General features: G+C 35.2%; 1 protein-coding gene across 12 annotated transcripts in view; it reads left to right on the top strand.

Moving 5' to 3' along the window:
* tbc1d1 (TBC1 (tre-2/USP6, BUB2, cdc16) domain family, member 1) overlaps positions 1 to 25,914 on the top strand; it is a 119,898-nt gene that overhangs the window by 86,117 nt on the left and 7,867 nt on the right. For all 12 annotated transcript variants that reach the window (XM_087237049.1, XM_087237047.1, XM_087237048.1 and 9 more), the window contains 6 exons: positions 2,562 to 2,750; positions 9,593 to 9,754; positions 10,661 to 10,822; positions 18,280 to 18,524; positions 20,339 to 20,498; positions 24,029 to 24,198. In XM_087237049.1, coding sequence (XP_087093175.1) covers positions 2,562 to 2,750; positions 9,593 to 9,754; positions 10,661 to 10,822; positions 18,280 to 18,524; positions 20,339 to 20,498; positions 24,029 to 24,198 — 1,088 coding nt within the window. The remainder of the gene's footprint in view (positions 1 to 2,561; positions 2,751 to 9,592; positions 9,755 to 10,660; positions 10,823 to 18,279; positions 18,525 to 20,338; positions 20,499 to 24,028; positions 24,199 to 25,914) is intronic.

The raw sequence follows: 25,914 nt of genomic DNA, 5'->3' as shown, positions 1-25,914 counted from the left end.
TTCTAGTTTACCGTTTCAGCATGGTAATTAGTAGTTAAAGACATTTGAATAAAATTGGTATTATTATTTAAAAAGTCCGCTAATTTTACACTAAATGTTTTATAAAAGTGATGTGTATTATATTGATAACCGATTTAGCTGTTGTTAGATGTGGAGAGATGACAGTAACTGGTTTTGGATTTGTAAATACTCCAGGAGAAACTGGCATGAGCAGTCAAATATACTTAGCATGCTCATGTTTACCTTAAAATGATTGTAAACAGTAGTAAAAAATGAAGTGGTATTATTTGATGTTGATCTTGATGTCTTTTATTATATTGTTTATCTGATTCATTAAAGCGTTTCTTTATTTTACTTAACAACTGTTAACAGCACATATAGATGATATTTTTGAAAACAAGCAAGCAGTTCATTCAGAACTCTCTAAATTAAGCACTTTTAGCTTCTCTGATAAAGCATTTTGTACTATTTAAAAAGTACCAGTTTGACGCAATTTGATATAATATAATCTAATGTAATATAATGTAATGCAATGTAATGTAATATTATATAATATAATATAATATAATACAATACAATACAATACAATACAATGTAATGTAATGTAATGTAATGTAATGTAATGTAATGTAATACAATACAATACAATACAATATAATATAATATAATATAATATAATATAATATAATATAATACAATACAATACAATGTAATACAATACAATACAATATAATATAATATAATATAATATAATATAATATAATATATTACAATATAATATTTTAAGGAAGACACTTTGGGGCAACCATTGATTGGGGCAACCATAATTTCATGTACAGACTTTATAAAGCATTAAACCACCAAAATTAAATGTTTATTTATAGGTCATGAACTCAATTAGTAAGATTATTTATTATTCAGTCCAATATAAATCACTGCGCTCTTCCAGAGTTTGGTGCTAGGACCAAAGTTCTTTAAATGCAAAGCAGCAAAGATGGGGTCCGCACTCAATAATGTGTTAAATAATAGATCAATAAATGTCTCCTGTTGTATTATTTAAGAAATTATCAAGTGTGGACCATCTTTGCTGCTTAGGATTAATTTTTAGTCTAAAAACATAATAAATAGAAGGTCACACTTTATTTTGATGGTCCGTTTGTTGAATTTAAGTAACATTTCATGAACATTCCAACCAATTCTCATTAGATTATAAGTAGACTGTTAGGTTGGGGTTAGTGTAAGTCGTTCCTGCCAACACTCCCCTTTTTTTTCCGGGAGTCTCCCGTATTTTAAACCCATTTCCCGCCACCCTCATGTTTTGTTTCCCGTAATTTCACATCAGCCACAGGATTCTGTTTAAATCATCTGTAATTTCCACTTAATCAAGCCGTTCTTTGCTTCGCCTGTCATGGTGAGTTGTTGGGTTCATAGTCATTAAAGGTTTCCCATTGTGACTGATATTGGTGCACAACTAAAAGTAACCAGAGGTCTTTCCATACTCATTTTTGCTTCTCTCCTGTGTGTCCTAAGAATTTGAACTTTTCTACATTGCCACGATATTAGAAGTGCCCATCTCATATGAACAGCTTACATTGAGCGCTGATTAATACCTCCAGAATTTTGCGAGTCCAAATGGTTCTTGAGATCAAAAAATTAACATTTTCCAAGATTTGTATCTGTATTTACAACTAAAGACTACGTTTTACTGAAAAAACTGCCATAAGTTTTAAGAAAAGCCATCATTTTAGGCTGCAAATATGGAATAAATGTGTGCAGAATCCTGGATTTTTACTCAGTATACATTGTATGTTTTTGGCATACACAATAAATGCACTATATAAAAATGTACATTCAATTATTACATTGTAAAATATTCATTTATTATCTGTAAAAAATATGGTCAAATGTACAATTTATTAAGTTTATTTAGATGTACATAAAATAACCAAATGTAAATAAAAAGTAACAACTAAAATGTATGTTACTAATAATAAAAAAGAGGAAACTAAACTGGTATGACATTGGCTTTCTGGCCATTTGAAAGACAGTGGCGAAGAATCGACAATCTTTGAATGGTTTTAATGGGCAAATGGGCAACGACAGTTCCTCACGGACAGCTGCTGTCTAACCTGATATCAAGGCCTGGTCCTCTCTCGTCTTTCTCTGTCATCACTTTTGCTTTTATACTGCCGCTTGTTCGTGAGACTCGAGACCGGTGTGCGAACAGGTGATGCTCAAAAACACTCGAGCCACTCTGTCCTTGATCTCTTCCTATGGCATTTGACTACACACCGCATGCGACATATTCTTTTTTTTATCGCAAATCCTTTTTTTTTTTTTGCTCCAAAAACATGTAAAGGTTATTTTACTGTAAAATTACATAATGATACTGGCAGTTTATGTAGCTGTTAGATTTAGATTATGTTTCTAACTATTTTTGGTGGCAAATTTGTAGCTGATGTAGATAATATTGATTAATATTGATGTAGATAATATGTAGATAATATTGATTTTGTTCTATTCTGAGATCAAATGTTTTTCACATTTTCCACTATTTGTAGAATCCACGTTAGAGGTTGGCAGCAGAATGGCACTGGGAGGTGGAGTTGGTGGCGGAGACAAAACACTTGGGGCGGTGCCAGAGGAGAGGAGAAAGAGGAGCGGGGCGGAGCTTAGGAAGTTATGGAGGAAAGCCATTCTTCAACAGATACTCCTACTGCGGATGGAGAAAGAGAATCAGAAACTACAAGGTAAAACACAAATACACAAGTTTCAATATTCAATAAAGATTTAGGCAAATTTTTTTTTTTTTTTGCAAACTATACATTTTTTTGTGTCATTTCTAGTCTGTCTGGGCTGTTGAGTTTGTAAAAAAGCCCTCTTTTGAAAATGGCCAACCATGATTCATTGTGATTGGCCAAAAACCTCAAGTAATTTATGGCTAAAATATAACAGATCTCACCATAATCTAAAATTTCAAAAGCTTTCAAACTTTGTAAACACAAACAGTCAAGAGTGTAAATTTTGTTTGAGAAGTGTGGGACACACAAAATGTGAGAAAAGGTTTTGATATAAATGCCATTTTCTGCATTTACATTAATTTAAGGACCTTGATGATACAAAATCCAGGGGGAAAATTGGCTGATTAAGCATTTTAATTTAAAATATGATCATTTCATTTTCTTTTCTAAAAATGTCAAACTAGGATGAATCACTATTTTGTAACATCAAATGCAGATAGACAAAATTAACATGTTGGCAAATTATAAAATGTTAATAATTATTTTATTAATTGACTTCAAGCTAAAACAAATAAGAAATCGAGACTCCTCAGACCAGGCAACATTTTTCCAATCTTCTATTGTCCAATTTTGGTGAGCCTTTCTATCAGCTGGAACCAGTCTGGCCTTCTGTCCTGACTTCTGGCATCAAGGCATTTGTGCCCACAGAACTGCCGCACGCTGGATATGTTCTCTATTTTTGATCATTCTGTGTAAACCCAAGAGATGGTCATGCGGGAAAATGTATGTTCAAAGTCACTTAAATCACCTTTCTTCCCCATTCTGATGCTCGGTTTAAACTGCAGCAGATCGTCTTGACAAGGGCTGCGTCAGAAACCGCCTACTACTCAGTAGTTACTGCATCTGAATTTAAACATACTACTCATTAGCCATTAGAAAAGTACGTTCTATACAGTATAAATGTGAAAAGTATGAATGGAATTCGGACGTACTACATGCAGCATTTTGTCATGGTCATGTGACCTACTTGCGTCAGTTGCGTCGCTTTACTTCCATTCATGAATTCGCTCGTGGGGCATCATGGGATAGCGCAGCATGCATGGGATGCGCACTTAAGAATCTCGCTGGAAGTCATCCAGGTATTTCTCGCATGCTGATTTTCAATTTCCATGAATTCAGACATACTACTAGGCTCTCAGACTGATTTTAGCGTACTATAAAGTATGGAAGTATGCGGTTTCAGATGCAGCCCATGTCTACATGCCTAAATGCATTAAGTTGCTGCTAGGTGGTTGGCTGATTAGAAATTTTTTTTAATGAGTGGTTAGACAGGTGTACCTAATAAAGTGGCTGGTGAGTGTATACGGTATACTGCAGTTCATGACAAGATATTTTGAAGGACATAACAAATGTCAATAAAGAATTTTTATTAGACATAAGTCAACTCTACCTAATAAATACTTATTGTAAGCGTGACCGTTAATGTTTACTAACATGAACTAATAATGAACAGTACCTAACAGGACTTGTTTATTTGTCATAGTTCAACATTTACTAATGCAAAATAACCACATTATGAGTGGTTACACTCGTACACCAAACACCAAAAAATACAATAAATATAACAATAAAAAATATATGTTTCTGTGCAGCACAAATTCCTGTAGTTAGATTATCAACAGCTGTAGACATATTCTGTCTAACAGAAAATATGACACAAATGAGATTTTGAAAAGTGGGGGGACATGCCCCCCCTGTCCCCAGTGGAAGTTATGCCCCTGCAAACAGTTAATAATGTCATTATTTTACTGCATGATTTCTAGTCCAAACAACTGCTCCATGACATCGCAAAAAGCACACTTCAGTTATTTTGCATCCGCCTATAGGCCACATTATGCTAATATGTTAAAAAATGACATATATTTGTATTTAAATGGTTGTTCATGCAGTTTAGTCAGGACTGGAGCAGTGTTCTTTTATAAACCAAAGAAATTCCTTTTTCTTTTTTTTTTTTGTCGACTGTATGAGCTTGGACCAGCAAAACGCTATAGATATGTAAACATAGATTCCATATTTGATTACTCTAGACACTGTAAATGCAGTGTGCAAACTTTAAATGCAGTGAAATACCCCATATCACACTTTTAAACTATCCAAATTTGCCACAAGAGAAATTGCTTCAGTGCAAGAGCCCTGATTTTGACTTTACACTTTCGGTCACATTCCCATTTACTCCTAGTTTATGTTGTACATCTGCAGTGAAATGAGCTATCATGCTAGTTTGTTTTTACTAAATCATTGTTGCTTTATTGTTAATATCATCATTATTCTACCTCTCTAAGATTCCAAATGTGTTTTTTATGGAATTGCAACAGCGAGATTACTAGGTATTATCTTGTAATAAAGCTTAGCTTGTTTTTGCCCTTAAGATTTAATCAATGAATGGCATTTAGCATCAAGACCCCCCCCCACCTTCTGTGGTTCCTGGGAGTTCTGAGCTGTTTTTAGGTCATGTGCTGCTGTCTGACGAGTGATTTGCCTTGCATACATTCAGTCAGCATACTCAATCGTACCTCCCATAAACAGTAGCGCACACACAAACACGCACACAGTTCAACACAACCTGGCTCACTCATGCGGTGCCTTACCTGGAAGTCCCTGCTGCAGGTTATGAGCCGATCATGACAGATGGAAAGGTTTGCTGGCACAGATGACTTCTGATTTTGGGCGTGCTCTTGATTGGCAGTGTTACGCCCTGCCCTGCCATGCCCAGTCATGCTTCTCATGACCTAAAAGGAAAGAACAGAGGCTTGAAAAGAAAGCAGCCAGACCTATTGAATAGGGTGTGGGCATGCAGAAGTGGGTCAGCAGAAGTGTATTGGGAAGACTGTCTGCCCTACATCCAGCCTGCGTTTATGTTACCACTTTCCCTCTCAGTCACAAGATTTGATGTTTGACACTTTGGAGACTTCTATTTCTGATTCTTTCTGGCTTTTGATTTTTTTTAATGGCTTCTTTTTGTCCCATGGAGAAGTTTGGGTGGGGAAGGTATTATTCTCTTGTTCCTGAAATTTCCCTTCTTGCTGTTCTATCTCTTCCTGTGTTTGTATGTGTGTATGGAAGAGAATTCTCACTGGTGAAAAAAAATGTGATTGAACTTTACTCTTACAGAATTCAACATAGTTTTACCTCTAAAAATCCCTTGCCTCAATAACTTGAGAAATGTGGTTGCTGCATTTCGGGCTCTTTTTGCTGCTTCTATTAAAAAATAGAAAAAAAAAGTTTAATTAAAACTTTAATTAAAATAAATGACTTTTATTTATACACTCACCGGCTACTTTATTAGGTACACCTTACTAGTATCAGGTTAGACCCCTTTTTTCCTTCTGAACTGCCTTAATCCTTCGTGGCAAATTTTTAACAAGGTACTTGAAATAGTCCTCAGAGATTTTGGTTCATGTTAAAATGATAGCATCACCCAGTTGCTGCTGATTTGTCAGCTGCACATCCATGATGCAAATCTCCCGTTCCACCACTTCCCAAAGGTGCTCAATTGGGTTAAGATCTGATGACTGTGGAGGCCATTTGAGTACAGTGAACTCATTGTCATGTTTTAGAAAGTCTGAGATGATTTATGGCATGGAGCGTTATCCTGCAGGAAGTAGTCATCAGAAGATGGGTACGCTGTGGTCATAAAAAGATAGACATGGTCAATATTCAATAACAATATTCAGGTAGGTTGTGGCATTGACATGACACTCAATTGGTACTAATTGTCCCAAAGTGTGCCAAGAAAATAATCCCTACACCATTACACCACCCCTATCAGCCTGAACCGTTGATACAAGGCAGGATGAATCCATGCATTTACGTTGTTGATGCCAAATTCTGACCCTACTATCCAAATGTCGCAGCAGAAATCGAGACTCGTCAGACTAGGCAACGTTTTTGCAAGCTTTTTATTATTTATTTTTGGTGAGCCTGTGTGAATTGTAGCCTAAGTTCTGAGTCTCAGTTCTGTTCTGAGCTGACAGGAGTGGCACCCCGTGTGGTCTTCTGCTGCTGTAGCCCATCCGCCTCAAGGTTCAACGTGTTGTGCATTCAGAGATGCGCTTTTGCATACCTCAGTTGTAACAAGTGGTTATTTGAGTTAATGTTGCTGCCTTTCTATCAGCTGGAACCAGTCTGTCTATTCTCCTCTGACGTCTGGCATCAACAAGGCATTTGTGCCCACAGAACTGCCGCTCATTGGACATTTTCTCTTTTCGGACTATTCTCTGTAAACCCTAGAGATGGTTGTGCGTGAAAATCCCCGTAGATCAGCAGTTTCTGAAATAATCAGATCAGCCCGTCTGGCACCAACAACCATGCCACATTCAAAGTCACTTAAATCACATTTCTTTCCCATTCTGATGCTTAGTTTGAACTGCAGCAGATTGTCTTGACCATGTCTACATGCCTAATTGCATTGAGTTGCTGCCATGTGATTGGCTGATTAGAAATGTGCTTTAACAAGCAGTTGGACAGGTGTGTCTACAGTATACTGCAGTTTATGACAAAATATTTTTTAAAGGACATAACAACAAATATCAACAAAGAGTTTTTATAAGACATAAGTTAACTATAATGATTACATTTTACAATAAGTATTCATTAGGTTATGTGTTACTAACTTGAACTAATAATGAGTACTCGCAAAGTGTTTGTCATAGTTCCACATTTACTAATGCATGATTAAAACCCAAATTCATGCTCATTAACATTAGTTAATGCGCTGTCAGTTAACCAACTAATAAAGAAACAGTATTTATTCATTTCCATTAACTATTGCTAACAAGCATGAATGAATACTGTAATAAATGCATTGTTCGTGTTAATAAATACAGAACATCAACTAAAACAACATTATTGTAAAGTTTTTTCATCTTTTCACATTTTGTGTACTTCTTGGAGCAGCCCAGGGTATATGGACAATTTTGCGTTTCTATATTTATACTGCTGCAAAACTTAGCAGATAGTAAGAGTTTTTTTTTCTTTTTTAGTTTTCTTGTTAGCATCAATGCATTAAAATGATGTTTGAGTTTGTTGCAAAGGAGAAACACTGTGCCATGAAGATCCAATTAAAAGGCTTTTCATCTGTGAATCACCAGTATTTACCATGGATTTACTAGTAACACTGTTTTAATAATTTCATTGTGGCAGAAATATGGGCTGTTTAAACTGGCTTAATATCTTATTAATATAGACATGTGTCAAACATGTAATAACACAACAATGTCAGTATAAATAAGGAGTAACAACATAATTTCAGTTTTTGTAAGCATTTCTGAGCATTTGTATTTAAACCAGTGTAATTTTAGTATCTTTGAGTTAAACGTGTAGTTTATAATAGTTAATTGTATATTTTGGACATTTACAAGAAAGAAAAAATGCAATGTTATTAACCTTTTATAAGGCACTCTTTGAAATACTCATGATAAAATCTTAAGAATGTTACTGGGCGTTTTATGACAGAAAAAAACATTATATTGTAAACAACGGTAAAGATGTTATTATATATGATTCTTTGCCCAATAAGGGGTTAATATTACAAGTATGGTACTTCCAGATCAAGTGCTGGTGCTAGCATTTGTAGGACTGTTATCGGTTCAAAACTGCTCTCAAATGTAAGTCTGAAGATCTGCTAGATGATTTAATTCCAAGGTTATCACATCAGAATGAATTAATACAAGTTGAAGTCAGAACTATTAGCCCTTCTGAATTATTAGCTCCCTATATATTTCCCCCAATTTCTGTTTAATGAAAAGATTTTTTCAACACATTTTTAATTATAATAGTTTTAATAACTTATTTCTAATAACTAATTCATTTTATCTTTGCCATGATGACATTACATAATATTTGACTAGATTATTTTTCAAGACACCAGTGACGTTTAAAGGCTTACCTAGGTTAATTGGTTTAACTAGGCAAGTTAGGGTAATAAGGCAAATCACTGTATAAGTCAAGTCAAGTACTTTATTGTCATTCACATGACACAGAACAAAATTTCGTAGCATTGGCTACACAGTTCCAATAGAAATAACGCTACAACAATAAATAGCATAGTATAACAAAACAAAACAAAAAAGTCATATACATAGCACAGCTGACTCACGATCCTCTTTGTCATGTGGATCTACAGTGCAAAACACAGTAGTGCATAATGCCAAAAAAAAAAAAACTTTAACAGTCTGATGGCCAATGGGAGAAAGCTTCTACAGAACCTGGCAGTTCTGCATTGAATTCTATGGGACCTCTTCCCAGAAGCTAGTGGGAGGAACAGTCCTTGGTTGGGGGTGAGAAGCATTTTTTTTAATATTCCTGGCCCAGGACAAGCATCGCTTTGGTGTAATATCCTAAATGGAGGGGAGGGGAGGCTAGTAAGGTGTACCTAATAAAATGGCCTATGAGTTTATAAATAAAATAATAATGGTTTATTTTGTAAGCATCCAAAAGAAATATTGCTTAAAGAAGCTAATAATATTTATTTTAAAATGTTTTTTTTTACTAAATCGCTTTTATTCTAGCCAAAATAAAACAAATCTTGTTTCTTGTTTCTCCAGAAGAAATAATATTATAGGAAATACTGTGAAAATTCTTTGCTGTTAAAAAAAATTCACTGGAGGCCTAATAATTTTCACTTCAACTGTATTTCTAAAGAAGTTAAATAAAGTATGCATATAGTAAGTAATTTGAAGCACTGTAGCATAATGTTGATATTTTAATCAATTAATTTATTAATTTATTTATTTAGCGCAACCAAACTGAATATTGTTCTTTACTCTATTTGTCATTGCAAATGTGTGCAGCGTCAGAGAGTGATCTGCAGTGCAAACGCCAGAAGCTGGATTATGAAGAGATCACTCCATGCCTGAAAGATGTCACTCTGGTCTGGGAGAGGATGCTCGGCACGGCTGGAAGAGCAAAGGTCAGATTTGACATGGATGAGATCCACGGTGCTGTGGGACAAGGTAACTAACACACACGCACACACGCACACACACACACACACACACACACACACATACACACACACACACACACACACACACACACACACACACATACACTTAGATACACAAGAGTGTTGACATTGATCTGCTAACAGGCTGTTCTATAAATGTTCTAACACTGGGATTAACTGAGCCTAAAAGGTACACGGAGTGAGATGTTATTATTTTAGTGTATGTATCATTGTTCAGACAGAAGTTAACTGTGTGATTAGTTAATTGTTTTGTTATTCATGTTTGTGGGAGTTTTTGATATTTGAAATGGCCGAGCTGTCTATTTGATGGTCGGTTTTTCATAATGTTAGTTCTGCAGAACGTTATTGTGAGTTGTGAGATTGCACGGACTTGCACATCTACACACACTCCGTTCAAGTTCAGTACATCTGTGGCATTTGCAACAACACTCACGTACACAGAGTTTGTCATGCTATTGCGATGAATAGTGTGTAATTTATTTGCACACTGATTATCATACTGATTTGTGTTTTATGAATGTTTGCAGTTTTGATTGGTGCCACAGAAATTACACCAGGAAACATGTTTTAAGCCTATAGTTGGTTTTTGGATTTGTGGTGTTTGTGCGTGACTCTTTCGGACGTGTGTGAATGGGGCGGGGTTTGCAGTGATGCATGCTAAGGCTTTACGTCAGTCGTTGCCAGTGTTGACTTTGTCCTCTTCAAGCGATTTTATGGACATCCATCTTTATGTCAGATGAGGTCACACACTACTGATCACACACCCTCCTGAACCGTGGTCTTCTGCTCAAGGCATGTAAACAATTCCAAGCTTCAATGAAGATCCTTCAATGAAACACTCTCTTTCTCCTCTTCTTTTTGTTTGTCCTCCCACTCTCTCTTTCTCTTTCAGGCGTTCCTCGTCAGCATCGAGGAGAGATCTGGAAGTTTCTCTCTGAGCAGTATTTGCTGAGGCAGGAGGTGCCCAGTGCCAAACCGCCAAACAATGACACTCCTTACAAAGAGCTACTGAAGCAGCTCACATCCCAGCAGCATGCCATCCTCATTGACTTGGGTTAGTATTATGAACACAATGGAGTCTGTGCCAAAAACCTAGTGAGACAGTTTACATAGGCACCATCTAACTAAAACCGAACCTCATAAGTAAATGTTTAAGCCTGCTCTTATTAGGAAACATATGCTGGATGGACAATTACCGGCTGCTTATATGAAATGCACAAGAGATTTGATGCATGAGTGCAATATCATTTAACATGACCTAAATCTTACTATGCTAACAGTAATCAATATTCTAATGCTGATGATGATCACTGGTCACAATTTTCGAGCAATGTTGTCAATCAAAGCCATCATTGGGCAACCAGGTGAGATTCAGGACAACTAATGAGATACAGATTCAGTAATATTGCCCATTCTCACTAGAAAAGTAGCCAGTCACTTCAATATTACCTGGCAACATTGCTCGATATCTTGCTATGTGTATCATTACCATAAGGGTGTGTTTACACTTTGGTTCAATTTAATCAAACTCTGGAATGATTGTTCTATTATTGTTAATTTAAATAATTCAAAACTGTAGTCTGCTTCCAAACTTAGTAGTAGCGAACATTCATGTCTTATGTGTGATGCTTAAATTGCTTACAGACTAAGGTTATCATAGTTAATGAAAACAAATGAATAAACAAACAACTAGAATTTAAAAAAAAACTTGATTTTTATTAATTTATTCATTTTCTTTTTGGCTTAGTCTCTTTATTAATCAGGGGGCGCCATAGTGGAATAAACCGCCAACTCATCCAGCATAATTTTTACATAGCAGATGCCCTTCCAGCTGCAACCCATCACTGGGAAACATCCATACACTCTCATTCACACACACTATAGACTATTTAGTTTACCCAATTCACCTATACCGCATGTCTTTGGACTTTGGTTTTTGGAAACCGGAGCACCCGGAGGAAACCCACGCGAACACGGGGAGAATGTGAAGGGTCTGTCATCAGACTTGCACTCTTAGGAACCCACACTTCCTATGCAGGTGATGTCATTTACAATCAACACCTGCACTCTCCTGTCACGTCACTTGCATTCGACACAAATAAATCAAAAGTAAGGGGGAAAAAAGAAAAAAGATCAACTTACGGCTGCCATTAAGTATGTCCCTTTATTCCTTAGTAATCATTTCCTCTTAAAACATTTAAGGGACCTAATCAGCTCCCTTAAACAAATGACACTCAAAATGCAAGCATTCTCACCCAAATAAAAATGTTTTAGAGGAGAGACTCACAGGACTGTAATAATTTAATAAAACCATTTAATTAATAAACTACTATACACGCATCTGCGCAGGAGTTTTTTCACACGAAATTGTAGTTTCAGTGCAGCTTCAAAAGTCTCTACATGATTTTAGCCCTGTTTTATAGGTTCTCCAAACATAATGTCAAGATTTACTCGATAAGGGATAGTCCCAACTAGGTTAACAGAAAGAAACGGCACAGATGATGTGTAACATTACTGCAGAGCTGTTCTAAGGCAAGCATTCGTGGTTTATTACAATTTGTTTATGTAACTATAGCAACTGTGGCGCCCATCGCGGTATGTTGCCAGAAACTACAGTGAAACGCTTAGAAAGAGGCACTTGGGTAAGGGTGGCAGATAAGAAGTTGGTTGGAACGATCTTATTGAAATCCCTTACCTCAGGGACACTCTTAAGTTAGATTTCTAAAGGACTTTCCTGCAAGCAGCCATGCACAGGTGGCAATTGTAAATGACATCCCTTGCAGAGGAAAAGCGGTTGCCTGAGAGTGCAAGCCTGAAAGTGCAAATCTGCAGCCAGACTCTATTGGAAAAAACAAGCAAACTCTACACAGAAATGCCAACTCCCAGCTAAGGCTCGAACCAGTGACCTTCTTTCTGTGACGCGATAGCGCTACCAACTGCGCCACAGCGTCGCCCCTCAATAATACTCAAAAATATAATATTTTATAATAATACCAGGCGAGGCAGTGGCACAGTAGGTAGTGCTGTCGCCTCAAAGCAAGAAGGTCGCTGGTTCGAACCTCGGCTCAGATGGCGTTTCTGTGTGGAGTTTGCATGTTCTCCCTGCCTTCGCGTGGGTTTCCTCCGGCTGCTCCGGTTTCCCCCACAGTTCAAAGACATACGGTACAGGTGAATTTGGTAGGCTAAATTGTCCGTAGTGTATGTGTGAATGTGTATGTGGATGTTTCCCAGAGATGGGTTGCGGCTGGAAGGGCATTCGCTGCGTAAAAACTTGCTGGATATGTTGGCGGTTCATTCCACTGTGGCGACCCCGGATTAATAAAGGGACTAAGCCGACAAGAAAATGAATGAATGAATAATAATACCAATACTACTACTACTAATAACAATAATATATTTTTTAAATAATTGCATTTTTTCTTGACCACAAACTTAAATGTAAAAGTATAATGTAGGAATGCATATTGTATTAAATTATTGTCCTGTTAGATTGCTCTTAAAATGCAGCACGCTAGGTTTTGAAACAGTTGTTATAAGGTGTTTTATATTATCTGTATTTAATGTCTTTGAAGATAATCAGTTAACTATGTCATTGTTATTTATTTATTAGACTCATTCTTGTCAACTTGATGTGTGTCACTTGCTATTGCCCAAGGTGTTGTGCCTCTAAGAAATGTCTTAAGCTGCACGTTCAGTTCATTAGAATATCTCAAGCAGACAGTTATTTGGTGTGTCTGCTGACTGTTATGTTCTAGCTTGCTGAAAAACAGCAATTCTACCTTTTCTGCGAACTAAAAACACAGAGAAATCCGCGCAGGTTCCTGCTTGCTCTGGAATTTTTTCAAAAAATTGTCATCCGAGTATACACAAAAGTCTCCATTCTTTGCAAAATGATCATTACCTGGGTTATTATAGAGAACAGACTGCAGAACCTGGGGCTGAATGAGTGGTTGAGACAGTAACGGAGATGGACAGATGTGAAGATGGAGAGATTAATGGGGAGGCGCAGACAAAGAAAAGGAGGTGTTGCTGGCTCTCAGCATAGTGACAGTGGGGAGAAACAGAGATGGATAGCTTTACAACACAGGAAGACACCTAATCTTATAGGAATGTATATTGTTTCTAGGAAGACACCCTCTTTGAGAGGAACATGAAGGTTCTGTACAATTCCACGAAATACTACAAATTCCTATATTGAGAGGTGCTTGCATCAGTCATGTACCCTATATATAGGTCAAAAATCTGAAATGTGTGTCATAGATCAGCATGTTTGCTTAATTTCATATTTTTCTGAGCAAAAAAGTAATCACTATTACACACTTTATCAATGTTTGCAGAAGACCCATTAAAATTAAATTTAGTGTAATGGTCAATGAAATTAGTTTCCACTGACTGGTGCAGTACGGTACGGTACCGGTCGGTACGGGTTACCTTTATCAGGCTTGTGTTTCCACTGCCTAAAGGGTACCAAGGGTACCCTTTTAGTGGGCGTGGTGTACGAAAGAAATTTTCAGTCGCCATCATTCTAGCTCGAGAAAATGTCAAAGTAAAGTTGTACAGGTCGTTCACATATCATACAGGAAACACTTCTTACAAAACAGAGGCTTTATACACATAAATAGCTGTGTATAAATGTTCATTACTAACTTTTCTTTGAACATGATTTGATTATAGCTGCAGATCAATGACAGTGCAAAATAGCCTTATGTAACATCTGCAATTATAAAAAATCAATAAATGCCACATATATGAACACATACAGACACTTATGAACACTTACAGTCTCCGATAGGTTACCAATTACAGAAAAACTACACACAGCACACCGCAAACCTCTCATCTACATCTTCAACAGCACATGTAACCTCTGTTAGTGAGGTTCGTCATGTAACCTCTGTTCGTCATTCCGAGTTCATAATAGTCCAAAAAGCGATGATAAACATGGCAGTTTGTTCATGATTCAGATTGCTGAAACAGTTTGCTTCTTTGTTTTGTTGTGCTTCACTCTTGCATTTGTCCTTTTTTGAAAGGATTGGATGTCGGAAGCGCTTAAATAATCATGTGCATGTTATTATCATGAGCTCAAGAAGTTGGTTATTTTAAATATAGATGTGCACACGAGCGATTGCGAGCTCCCTGGAGAAACTGAAACCGCTCGCACTTTTAAATGGCCCAAATACAGGACACGACAGATTTTGTTCTTTTTGGCTTTGTGGCTGTGCATCAAGAAAATGACAAGGTTTGTTTGAGCTCGGGTCAACTGTGGCTCGTTACTATATGCATATAGTATTACAATGTAATGTCTCGGCTGTGTATTTAAAACTTGGCGGTTCCTTTGTTTTCATTCTGGCTAGCTTCACGAGCAAGTAACTGTCAGCTGCATGTTTAGCACTACCTTTTGGTACTCTTTAATCCTGCTAGGTACCCTTTGCAAACGGTAACCAAGAAGTGGTACTGTACGGTTCTTTTTAAAGTAGCTTTTGACAGTGGAAACGGTGATGAATGTTTACCAAACTGAACCGTACCAAACTGTGCCAATCCATAAGAGTGTATATACAAAAAAATCTTGTCAGGCTTATTTAGAAGAAGAATGGACAGTGAATTTCTAAAATGCTAATTAATTGTTATTTTAATTTGATATACTTTGCCACAATCCTAAAACAGCAAGAAGTTTTGAATAATTTTTAAATATAATGAAATTTATTACTAGGGATGCTCCTATCGGTCGGTCGAAGATCAGTATCGGCCGTTAATTACATTTCACGACTTAATCGGTACTTGTTGATCTGACCGATCTCATGAACTGATCGCAAGTTACATGCAGAGGAAGATACATCTGTGTTATGCGCCCGAGTTATGCATTAGCAGCACTACAATACATGAGCAATGTTTCCAAATTGCAATATTTGTAATTTTTCTTATAATTTTTTATCATTTTATTTTTTGAAAAGCTGTTTCTGACTATTACATGTATGCAATATTCTTAATTTATTATCTTAAGTAAGGTGAGATCTCATACTTAAAGGGTAATTGTGTTTATGCAAGGTCAAAGTTATATAAAGCATGAAGAATCAGAATTGGTACTCTAACTGATAACCAAGGAATTGGTACTCAGTATCGTCTGCAAAAATCCTGATCAGACAATCCCTATTTATTGCATATAACTTACAGTTATACCACTGGGGTAGGAATAATTTCAGGCTTGACTGTATCTTTTAATTAGGAAAAAGTTTCTCATACCAGGATGTAAGTCATCTCATATCCTGATAACGATATATATCCCAATATATTCAGTCAGTTAACATTGCCCGCATAGAAAGAGGATTTTTTTTTTATATTTAAAAAGTATATTTAATGATATTCTATCATCTTCAGGAGTCATTAGTAGCTTACAGAAATGTAATTTCAAGGTGTGTGGTTTGTCAAGTTAAAAGTAGTTTAAGTTTCAGACTATGTATTTCATATCCTTGCTTCTTTAGGGGGTTTTTCATTCTGCTGCCCCCACAATAACATGTTGTGTGTGAAAAGCCTCTTACGCCTACATAGTTTACACAGGAACTGCTCTCAGATTTGCTTTAACTTGCGAGTACGTTTGAATCACGCCTTGCATTCTCCTGTATTATATACAGTGTGGCACAGATATTAAGGTAAAATTGTAATGCATTTTAATTGATAAGTTTTAAGTTGATATGTGAAATAGAATAACACGAATTGTCAAAAATGCGCTTCTATTTTATTTTTAAAGGTCTTTTTACTGTGTGTGCCAGTTTCGGTATTGTCTCTTAAAATAGTCTAACCTTACTACAGTAAAGATCTACAATTATCAAAACTAAAAATGATAATTTGTCATAATTTGGACTAGATTTTGGTTATCTTGGGAAAAATAAAAAAGTAACTGTACACCAGCTCAAAATAATGTTATGACAAATCAGTAGGTTTTAACAAATGTTAGCAAGAAGTTTTTAATAACTTAAACCATAATAATAAACAATATAGTATTATATTAATTAAATTTAATATTACAATTTTTAAAATAATATAATATAATATAATATAATATAATATAATATATAATTTTTGACTGTGGTATTATTAGCTGTGTATTAAAAAGTTACATTTTGAGGCTATATTAATAACAATTGGAAAGAAATGTAATGTATATTGAGCCGTTAAATATTGTTGATAAATGATATATATTCATCATGAAATATGTTCATCTTTAATGATATATGATATTTGTTGACATATGACTCTATTGGCATACTGCTACAGCATGAATTAATGATCACTTATTTAAATCTGTGTATATTTTGTTGTGCTGTTTTGTCCAAAAAGAATATGTAGATTTTACAGATATTAAATATGAAATTGGATTAAATAGCTTGTTTTTACCCCCACATTTGTACTTATTATTGAAAAGATGGTGGAAAAATACTACATTTGGACCCAAAAAGCATACAGTGTATTGTATACAGATTGTATACTGTGCATATACAGTGCTTTTACAATGTACTTTTATTACAAAATGGATTATTAATCTAGTTTCTTTCATAAGTTAAGGAAAAAAAGATCTTAACATTACTTAATGTAATACACAAGAATAAAATAATGCAAGAAATTAGTTTAGTTTAACGATGTGTAATGTAATATCTAACACAAATTTAAACTGTTCAATTAAAATCTAAGAAGAAACGTGTGAACGTTTTTCAAATGTGAAGTTTTTTTTTCTAAAAAAATGACAGTATATTACAAACCATTTTAGAGCTTTTCACCATACATACTCTGGTAATGCAGCTTAAAAAATTGAGTTAGTAACCATAGATATTTTTTAGGGATCGAGCACCAATGGTGCGTAGGCCCTATTTTATTATTATTATTGTTGTTATTTATATTATTATGCCCCTAAATTAAGGAATTTTGAGGGTCTAAAACTCATGAAATGCGGGTTTTAGAAGTGGGCTATATGGTTCGAAAGCGCCAGCTATAAACATTTGGTGAAATGGCACCCGAGCTATGTTTCACGCTCACATAAAAAAGTTGGCACACAGATCAACCATGCCAATACCTACAAAAAAGTCTCTTGGAGCAAAATCTCAAACCTAACAGGAAGTTGCATATTTTTAACTTCCTTTGCAAAAAAAGGGCGGTGGAGAGCTTGGGTGCGAAGTCCCTTTCATCGCTGCTTGCAGATTTAATACCCTTTATTTTTATTTACAGTCTGCATAAGATCTCAAAGTGCCTTGGTTTGAGCACATATCTGTACCTCAGTCAATTTTATTTGTTTGTATTTTTATTCATTTATGTATTATTTAAAATTATTATTACCGTACACCCACCACAGTAACAGATCTAAAAACTTTAAGGAATGAAAGGCAACGGAAGGAATTAATCGAGTTACTCTGTACTTCTTTGCCAACATCAGCAACAACAGCAGCAGCAGCAGCTTTACTCAAACTGCACTGTAATAGGGGAAAAATAATATTTGAATGATTGATTCTCTTCTTCTCCCAGGTCGTACATTTCCCACTCACCCGTATTTCAGCGCTCAGCTTGGTGCAGGCCAGCTGTCCCTCTATAACCTACTGAAGGCATATTCTCTGCTGGACCCGGAGGTCGGTTACTGCCAGGGCCTGAGCTTTGTGGCTGGTGTTTTGCTGCTCCACATGAGCGAGGAAGACGCGTTTCACATGCTTAAATTCCTCATGTACGACATGGGGCTCAGGAAACAGTACAGGCCTGATATGATCATACTGCAGGTACAGTAACATTCGCACAAAAATGAGGTATAGCTAATGAAAGTTTTGCTCCTCAAAATATGTTTAATCAGAGATTTCTTTTAAGTTGAATGCCATGTTCACACCATATGACCAGCCAAATACTATTCTTTTGTTTGCTTTATGATTGTATGTTATTCAGAATAATTGTTTTACTTAGGTTAAATGGATCTGAATGACAAGTTGTTGAATAAATGGTTTAAGAATTTTAAATTTTTTTTGGCTTAGCTAATGTTTTAAGAACAATAAATCTTTTTTTAATTGATATGTTTTTTAGGTTCACATTCAAAAGTTTGGGGTCAGTATTTTGGATATGCACATAAAAAACTAGTTGATGGAAACGCCAAGATGTGAATAATTTTTGAAAATGCGCATAAAAGAGATCGCATGACTGAGCAGGATAAGCTTTTTATTCAATAAGAAAAGATGCGCATAAACAACGATGGAAACACTTTTACTGAACAAATTCCAGTATGCGCATTAAAAAATAAAAATCATGTGATTTTGTTATAAGAGATCTTGTGATGATAAGAATGTGTGTTCACATTTAAAAAAATATCTGAAATGCTGTTTTGCTCATTCTAAAATGCCAGTATTAGTGTTATTGTATTATTAATGACCTCCAGAACTGTCAAGAGCTTCTGTGCTTCAGTGTCTGAACTGAAGCCTACAAACACCACCACACGTTCATTCTCTGTCGGGATCGTCTTCTGAGGTGCAAGTCATTTAATCAAAAAATTCATGCAGCTTCATTTTTACTGTTGATATTTGGTGACAGTTAATCAGGAAGTGATGATTTTGTTCCCTTTTTTTTTTAATTTTTTTTATTTTTGGGATTCCTGTTCCGCTCAAATTTAATTTGCATCTTTGGATGGAAATATAGCTATTGTAGCCTATTTGTGCATATGCAGTGCCTTTAAAAAACAATAACTTTTTGCCGACACTAAATATTTTGAACAATAGTGTAAATAAAAAAATTGACTATTTAAATTAATCTGACTACATATTTGGTCCTACAAATATAATTCAAGAAATTTGGAAGAATATTTTTGGCTTGCTTTCATGATTTGATGTGTGGCTTAGCGAGTTGGTTACTTTGTATTAATAGAGAGATTATGATTTAGAATAAATAATACATTTTAATAATACTTTATATGCATTAATAATACTTTAATATACTTTAATAATATTGACTTGTGATGTATAAGGGGATCTGGAACCTCATGTTTTAGAGAACACTTAAGATTTATAAGTGTAATTTTAAAACAGGAATGTAGGGTTTTTTACCATATTACACTGGTGATTTACACATTAAACACGCATCAGTGGCCAAACACCACAAAAAAATAATTTTAAAAGATTAGCATTTTTTTTTACATAATGAAGCTTTTTATGCCAACATTTTCTTTTTCTTTATTTTCTATTTCTTTTTTTTTGTATTCTTTGCAGTAGTATTATCAGTAACGGTTTCTTTTTTTTTTTTTAATTCAGATGAATCAGGGCTTGTGATGTCACATTAGGGGGAAATCTAGAACTGTGTGTTTCAGGCAATAATTATGATTTATGGGCATATTTAAAAACGGATTAGAGTGACTTTTTACAGTATTAGGCTGGTCATTCACACACATTAGACATGCATCAGATTCCAAACAGCATGTAAAAAACTAATTTTACATAATAGGTCCCCTTTTACTTAAAATATTAGCAATACTTTTTTTTAAACATACTGTTGCTCTTTATGCAAAACTTATCAGCAAAATTATCAGTAAGTGTTTTTCTTTTCTCTTTTTGTTCAGATTCAGATGTATCAGCTGTCTCGTCTGTTGCATGACTACCACAGGGAGCTCTACTCTCATCTGGAGCTTTATGAGATCGGCCCCAGTCTCTACGCCGCTCCATGGTTCCTCACCGCCTTTGCCTCACACTTCCCGCTCGGATTTGTGGCAAGAGTATTCGGTGAATGCACTTTCACAAACACACACCCTTTCCCAATACTTGGGCGAAAAAAAGATCCTGGAATTACTCATCACCACAATGCATTTTTCTTTAATTAGACACTTTTTTTCTTTACTGAGGGACAGTCCCTATGGACAAGTTCCTCCCTCAAGAGTGACATAATAGCAGCTCATGAATGGCCTACAGGTTTTGTTAGAAACTCAGATGTTTAACCACTAAGCCACACCAGCAAAACATGAAAAAAAAAACTTATAAAGAAAGAATGAAAGCATGTTAGCAGATATCGGCAGGCCAATCAGATGTCTTTGTGGTAGATAGTTATGGATTCCTACTCTCTTGATTTCCACAGAAGTGTTTCTGAAGGCTCATATTTGGCATTCTTTTGTTGTCTAGAAAGATACATGAATCACATAGACGAGCTCGTTCTCTGTGTCTTTACATATACTGTCAGGTGCAGGCATTTCTGCACGTACACAGACACACCCTGTCTAGAGAGATAGCAACTAAATGTTGCATGTTGGCACCAATTTTCATCTGAAGGGGCGGTTTTACAGGTTGAGGGAGAAATTTGTGCACCTGGGTTTTTGAATTTCTTTGTCCGTTTTAAGTGGCGTCGGCAATTGCACATTCTTTGTCAAAACCCTTTTTGTTTTCTACATACATTGGTTATACTAGAATCAAATTAAATAGAATTGTGGTCTTATTGAAGGTTAATCAGGATTTATTGTAATTTTCCACAATTTGTGTATTGTTTATTAAAATTTTGTTTAATTTGTTGATTAGAATAAAGCTGAAATTAAATAAATGATTATTATGAAATAAAATACACAGTTTTAGATGCACAAACCTGTTTTAACACTTTTACTAGGAAGTTTTATTTAGCATTGTTTATACACTATTGATTGATTTAATGTCTTATTTTGTATTAATTTGTTAGGTTTACCATATATATATATATATATATATATATATATATATATATATATATATATATATATATATATATATATATATATAAACTGTAATTAACTGAAATAAAAGTTAAGTAAAATTAAATATATTAATTTTGAATACAAATATTCAAAAATGAATTGTAATACTCATAAAATAGAAGAAAAAAAAGCAATGGAATTTAATGTAAAAAAACAAAAAAAGTTAATGCTAAATCAAACAAATTTGTTAAAAATAAGGCAGTAAATCAATAAATGATATATAAAAATGCTATTCATATATATATATTGTTTTGATCTAAATAATTGTGATAACGTTAACATTCACAGTTTTAACAGTCCAGATATCTGTATTTTTTCATATACAGCCTTAAAATTAATAAGGGGACTAAAAAATCTTTTCCGACTGCTTAAAATTTTTTTAATATTTTTCCAGGGGAAAAGTAAAACACATTTTTTCTATTGTAAACTTACTTTAAATGTGCTAACATTGTTTTCAATGTTACTATTATGCTATATATATATATATATATATATATATATATATATATATATATATATATATATATATATATATACTCTGTTTATATTGATAATTAAAATGATTCTGATTGGGTTTCAGTTAACAGTCCACCATTTATCATATCGGAGTGACAAATTCTCTGCCTTTCTTTATCCTTCTTAGCATCTCTCTATCTTCCATGGGCACGCAGAAGTTAATTATGCATGAAAATCATAATCACTGATGCGTAGCGACTGGCGCTAACTTTGTTTTGCTTAATCATATTTCCATGACAGTGTGTGTGGTGTGATTATAAGGGTGACCTTCATGCCAAGTTCAATCTGTTGAACCATCATGTACCATCTTGAGCCTTCTTAAACATACACATTTCTATTGAAATTCTTTAAACTTTACCCACACATACACTAAGCTCTCAATCTACTGGAAAGTTTTGCTTGATTCTAATTGGTTGATGACGATGTAAGTTAGCGATATTAATTTACTCAGTGTAAGCCCGTTTGTGATGGTGTACGTGATGTTAAATTTGACATATAGCTGCCCCTTGCACGGCGGAGAGCATCTGGCAATTATATGAAGGATTAAACAGAAGCTCTCGTGCTAGATGTGGCAAACAGTTACCTGAAAACTCCATCCCACAGACTTTTTATAGCGGACTTGAAGCCAACAGAAGTCTTCTACTCTTGGAAAAGTGTAGATAGTGGATTAACATTCAGCACATGATCACTAGTAAGATGTGTCATTATTTGTAACTAGATGGTTTCTAAAACTAAATCTGTCCGCGTTATCTTCAATCTCATCTTTAGCGCTTTAGTTTTCCGCGGTAGCAGCTCTCTGTCATCCGAAGCCAGAAGGCGCTGACTGAGTGATTGACAGCTGATATTAACCAATCATTCGCGTTCAGTGCTAGAGCAGTGGGCCAATAAGAAGAGCGCGAAGCCGGGGCAAGCATTACGGACTTGGATTTGTTTACTGCAGCAAGACGACATGACAACTGTTTAAAACCATTCCTGAGCGCTGCGTTTCCCGTTCCAAGTGCAAACAAAGAGCTTAGAGATGAATTCTGCGTGAATGTCTCCCAAATCCGCGCATGTGGTGAACATTTTGCAGTAAAAACTGGTCGCACACAACAATTTTAAGCACTCGCAGAAATGCTCCCAAAAATATTTTATGGTCGCATAGATAAAATTTCGGGCGCATATGCGACCAAAATGGTCGCAATTTCGAGCCCTGCCCCAAGATTTTCTTATCTGTGGAAAAGTATACAATTACTCATCTCATGTGTTATTTTATATCATTGATTTTTAGTTTATAATAATCTATCCACAAATTGTATAGAATTTTAATGTTGGGTTGTATATGCATACCTATATGTGTTTATGTATATGTGGATTGTTTGTGATTGTTCTGACATAAAACTCTATGCCCGTACAAGCTGATAGGTCAACTAATCAGCTTCTGCAGACACGGTGCATGAGATTAGTTGCTGTTACCTCGGCAGCCAATAAGCTTGCTCCTCATCAGTTTAAAAGCTCTGCTTCATTCTATGATGTTTAAGCTGTTTTCAAAGACCCACCTCCACCCCTGCTCCACCTGTGTTTAGATGTGCTATGGGAGTTACATGTATGTTATGTTTGCATCAGCAGATTTTTTTTCTCAAATGGCATGTCTTGAGTATATACAGGCAGTAGCAGGTCTCGGTACTTGCTCTACCATAATAATCAAAGCAGCAGCAGCGTAGCAGATCTATTACACAAAGACCAAATACATCAACATTGTATGTTGTACATTGTACAAATACAACACAAATACATATACATTATTATCTTACTAAATCCAGAGAGTGTTCATGACAGAAATGCTATTACATGAAATAATAATTTTATTACCATCTGCAAGAAACTCAATGTCAGTGCATCTGTTATATTGATTTCCTTTGTGAACTCACACTGAACTATATTTGTATAGTAAATGCAGTCATACGTTCACTGAGATTGCATCTTTAAATGGATTCCTTCTAGCAAACTAAACACAGTACGTATTGATTTTATGTCTTCCAGACATGCTGTTTCTTCAGGGGTCAGAGGTCATCTTCAAAGTGGCCTTGAGTCTTCTCGGGAGCCACAAACCTCTGATTCTCCAACACGACAATCTTGAGGCAATCGTGGAGTTCATCAAAACAACCTTACCCAACCTAGGCCTCGTGCAAATGGAGAAAACTATCAATCAGGTAATGTGCATGTGCATGATTCAATGCGAGTGTGCCATACCTTCATTCCGAACAGACACACGACTCAAACATACTTTCACTTGCTCTAAGTGTTAAGGCAGTGGCGCATTTGGGTGTGGATTTTGTTTGTGCTTTTGCGGTGACACCAATATACATTTGCCTTTTCCTACACAATCAACACATACTTGCGCTCGGGTGTGTCCCGTGTTCATCTTCATATGTGGTTTTGCATAAGTGCTAGTTTGATTGTGAATTTGGCACAAATAATAGTTGGAGTTAGTAAAGCGTGGGTGTTGTTCAGTTTGTTTGTGTGTATCTATGCAGGTATATCATATTAATATCTTTACTAAATTAACCAAGATATTGATATTTGATATAACAATTGAAAGATTTAGCAGAAAGAACGTACGTTAGGTATAAAAACAGAGCATTAGGCAAACCTACAGATATTTTATTTTAAGTAGGATATAGTTTCAAAAGCAGGAACATTTTTATAATTTCATAAAGTGACAGGCATTTCAGAGGAGACAATGAAATATATTTTATGTTATATATATTTTATATATTATATTATATTATATTATATTATATTATATTATATTATATTATATTATATTACAGTGCTTCCAGAAAGTATTCATAGTGCTTTACTTTTTCCACATTTTTATGTTACAGCCTTATTCCAAAATGGATTAAATTCATTTATTGCCTCAAAATTCTACACACAATACCCCATAATGACAATGTGAAAAAAGAAATCAAATCGGCTTCATTAGCGCATCAAATAGGGATTCACGTGATGGCCAGGGCTTCTGTCTGCTCAGTGACTCTAGCTTCGATGCTAAATGGCTAACTTATATTTTATTGAGAGAATAGCTGTTTATGTGCTTTATAAAGGCTGAAAAATAGCATTGATTCGTTTGGAGCGGTGTCTGAGTCCACTAGATCTTTTCAGAGATGGATCAAGCTGTGAGTTCATAAACTCCTCCAAAAACTGTACCTAAATGATGGAAGCTTTCAGTTGTGCTTCAGACTGAGCCGAGCCCAGTTTGATGAACTGTTATCTGTGTCGGTAGGAGGATTTTCTCCTGGGACACCAACAACAGGCGCTACATCATAATCACACTCCTACAAGACAAAGAAAGCTCTTAATTGGTTAACGTGGCGCGAATGTCCGCTGAAGTTCAGATTTTCCAACTCGCGCGTTAAGCGTGTCAATCGCTCAAAATGCTCAACTGGCACCGCTTCATTCACGTGTCATTCGCGCCACCTCATTCGTGCGTATTGTGTCACAGGATGTCTATTTGCATCTTTGCATTGACTTAACATGTAAATCACTAGCGATTGACGCTTCTGTGCTGTCGTTCCTATTACTTTCTTTTTTTTAAATATAAGGTTAAGTAGCCATTGTTGGTCTCTTAATGGGTATTAAATTGTTTGAAAATGTATATTTAAGCTCTAAGAAGTTTAATAATATCTAAAACACAACATCATCTTGTTTTCATTACAAAACATATATAGGCCTATTTTAATATTATTAATATCACATACAGTTATAGTTATTATATTTAATCTGTTTATGTTTTCTTTTACACCGTATAGATTTCTTATCTTTTAAAATGATTAAATAATATGTTTAAAAAGCAAGCCCAGAGAAAAGCGTGTTCACATGTATGTTTCACTGCTATATGAATTATTACTTTAAAGATCAATGAG

This window comes from Danio rerio, chromosome 1 (assembly GCF_052040795.2).
Source record: "Danio rerio strain M-AB ecotype USA chromosome 1, GRCz13ab, whole genome shotgun sequence".
Classification (NCBI taxonomy): Eukaryota; Metazoa; Chordata; class Actinopteri; order Cypriniformes; family Danionidae; genus Danio; species Danio rerio.
This window is presented reverse-complemented; position numbering and strand designations above follow the sequence as displayed.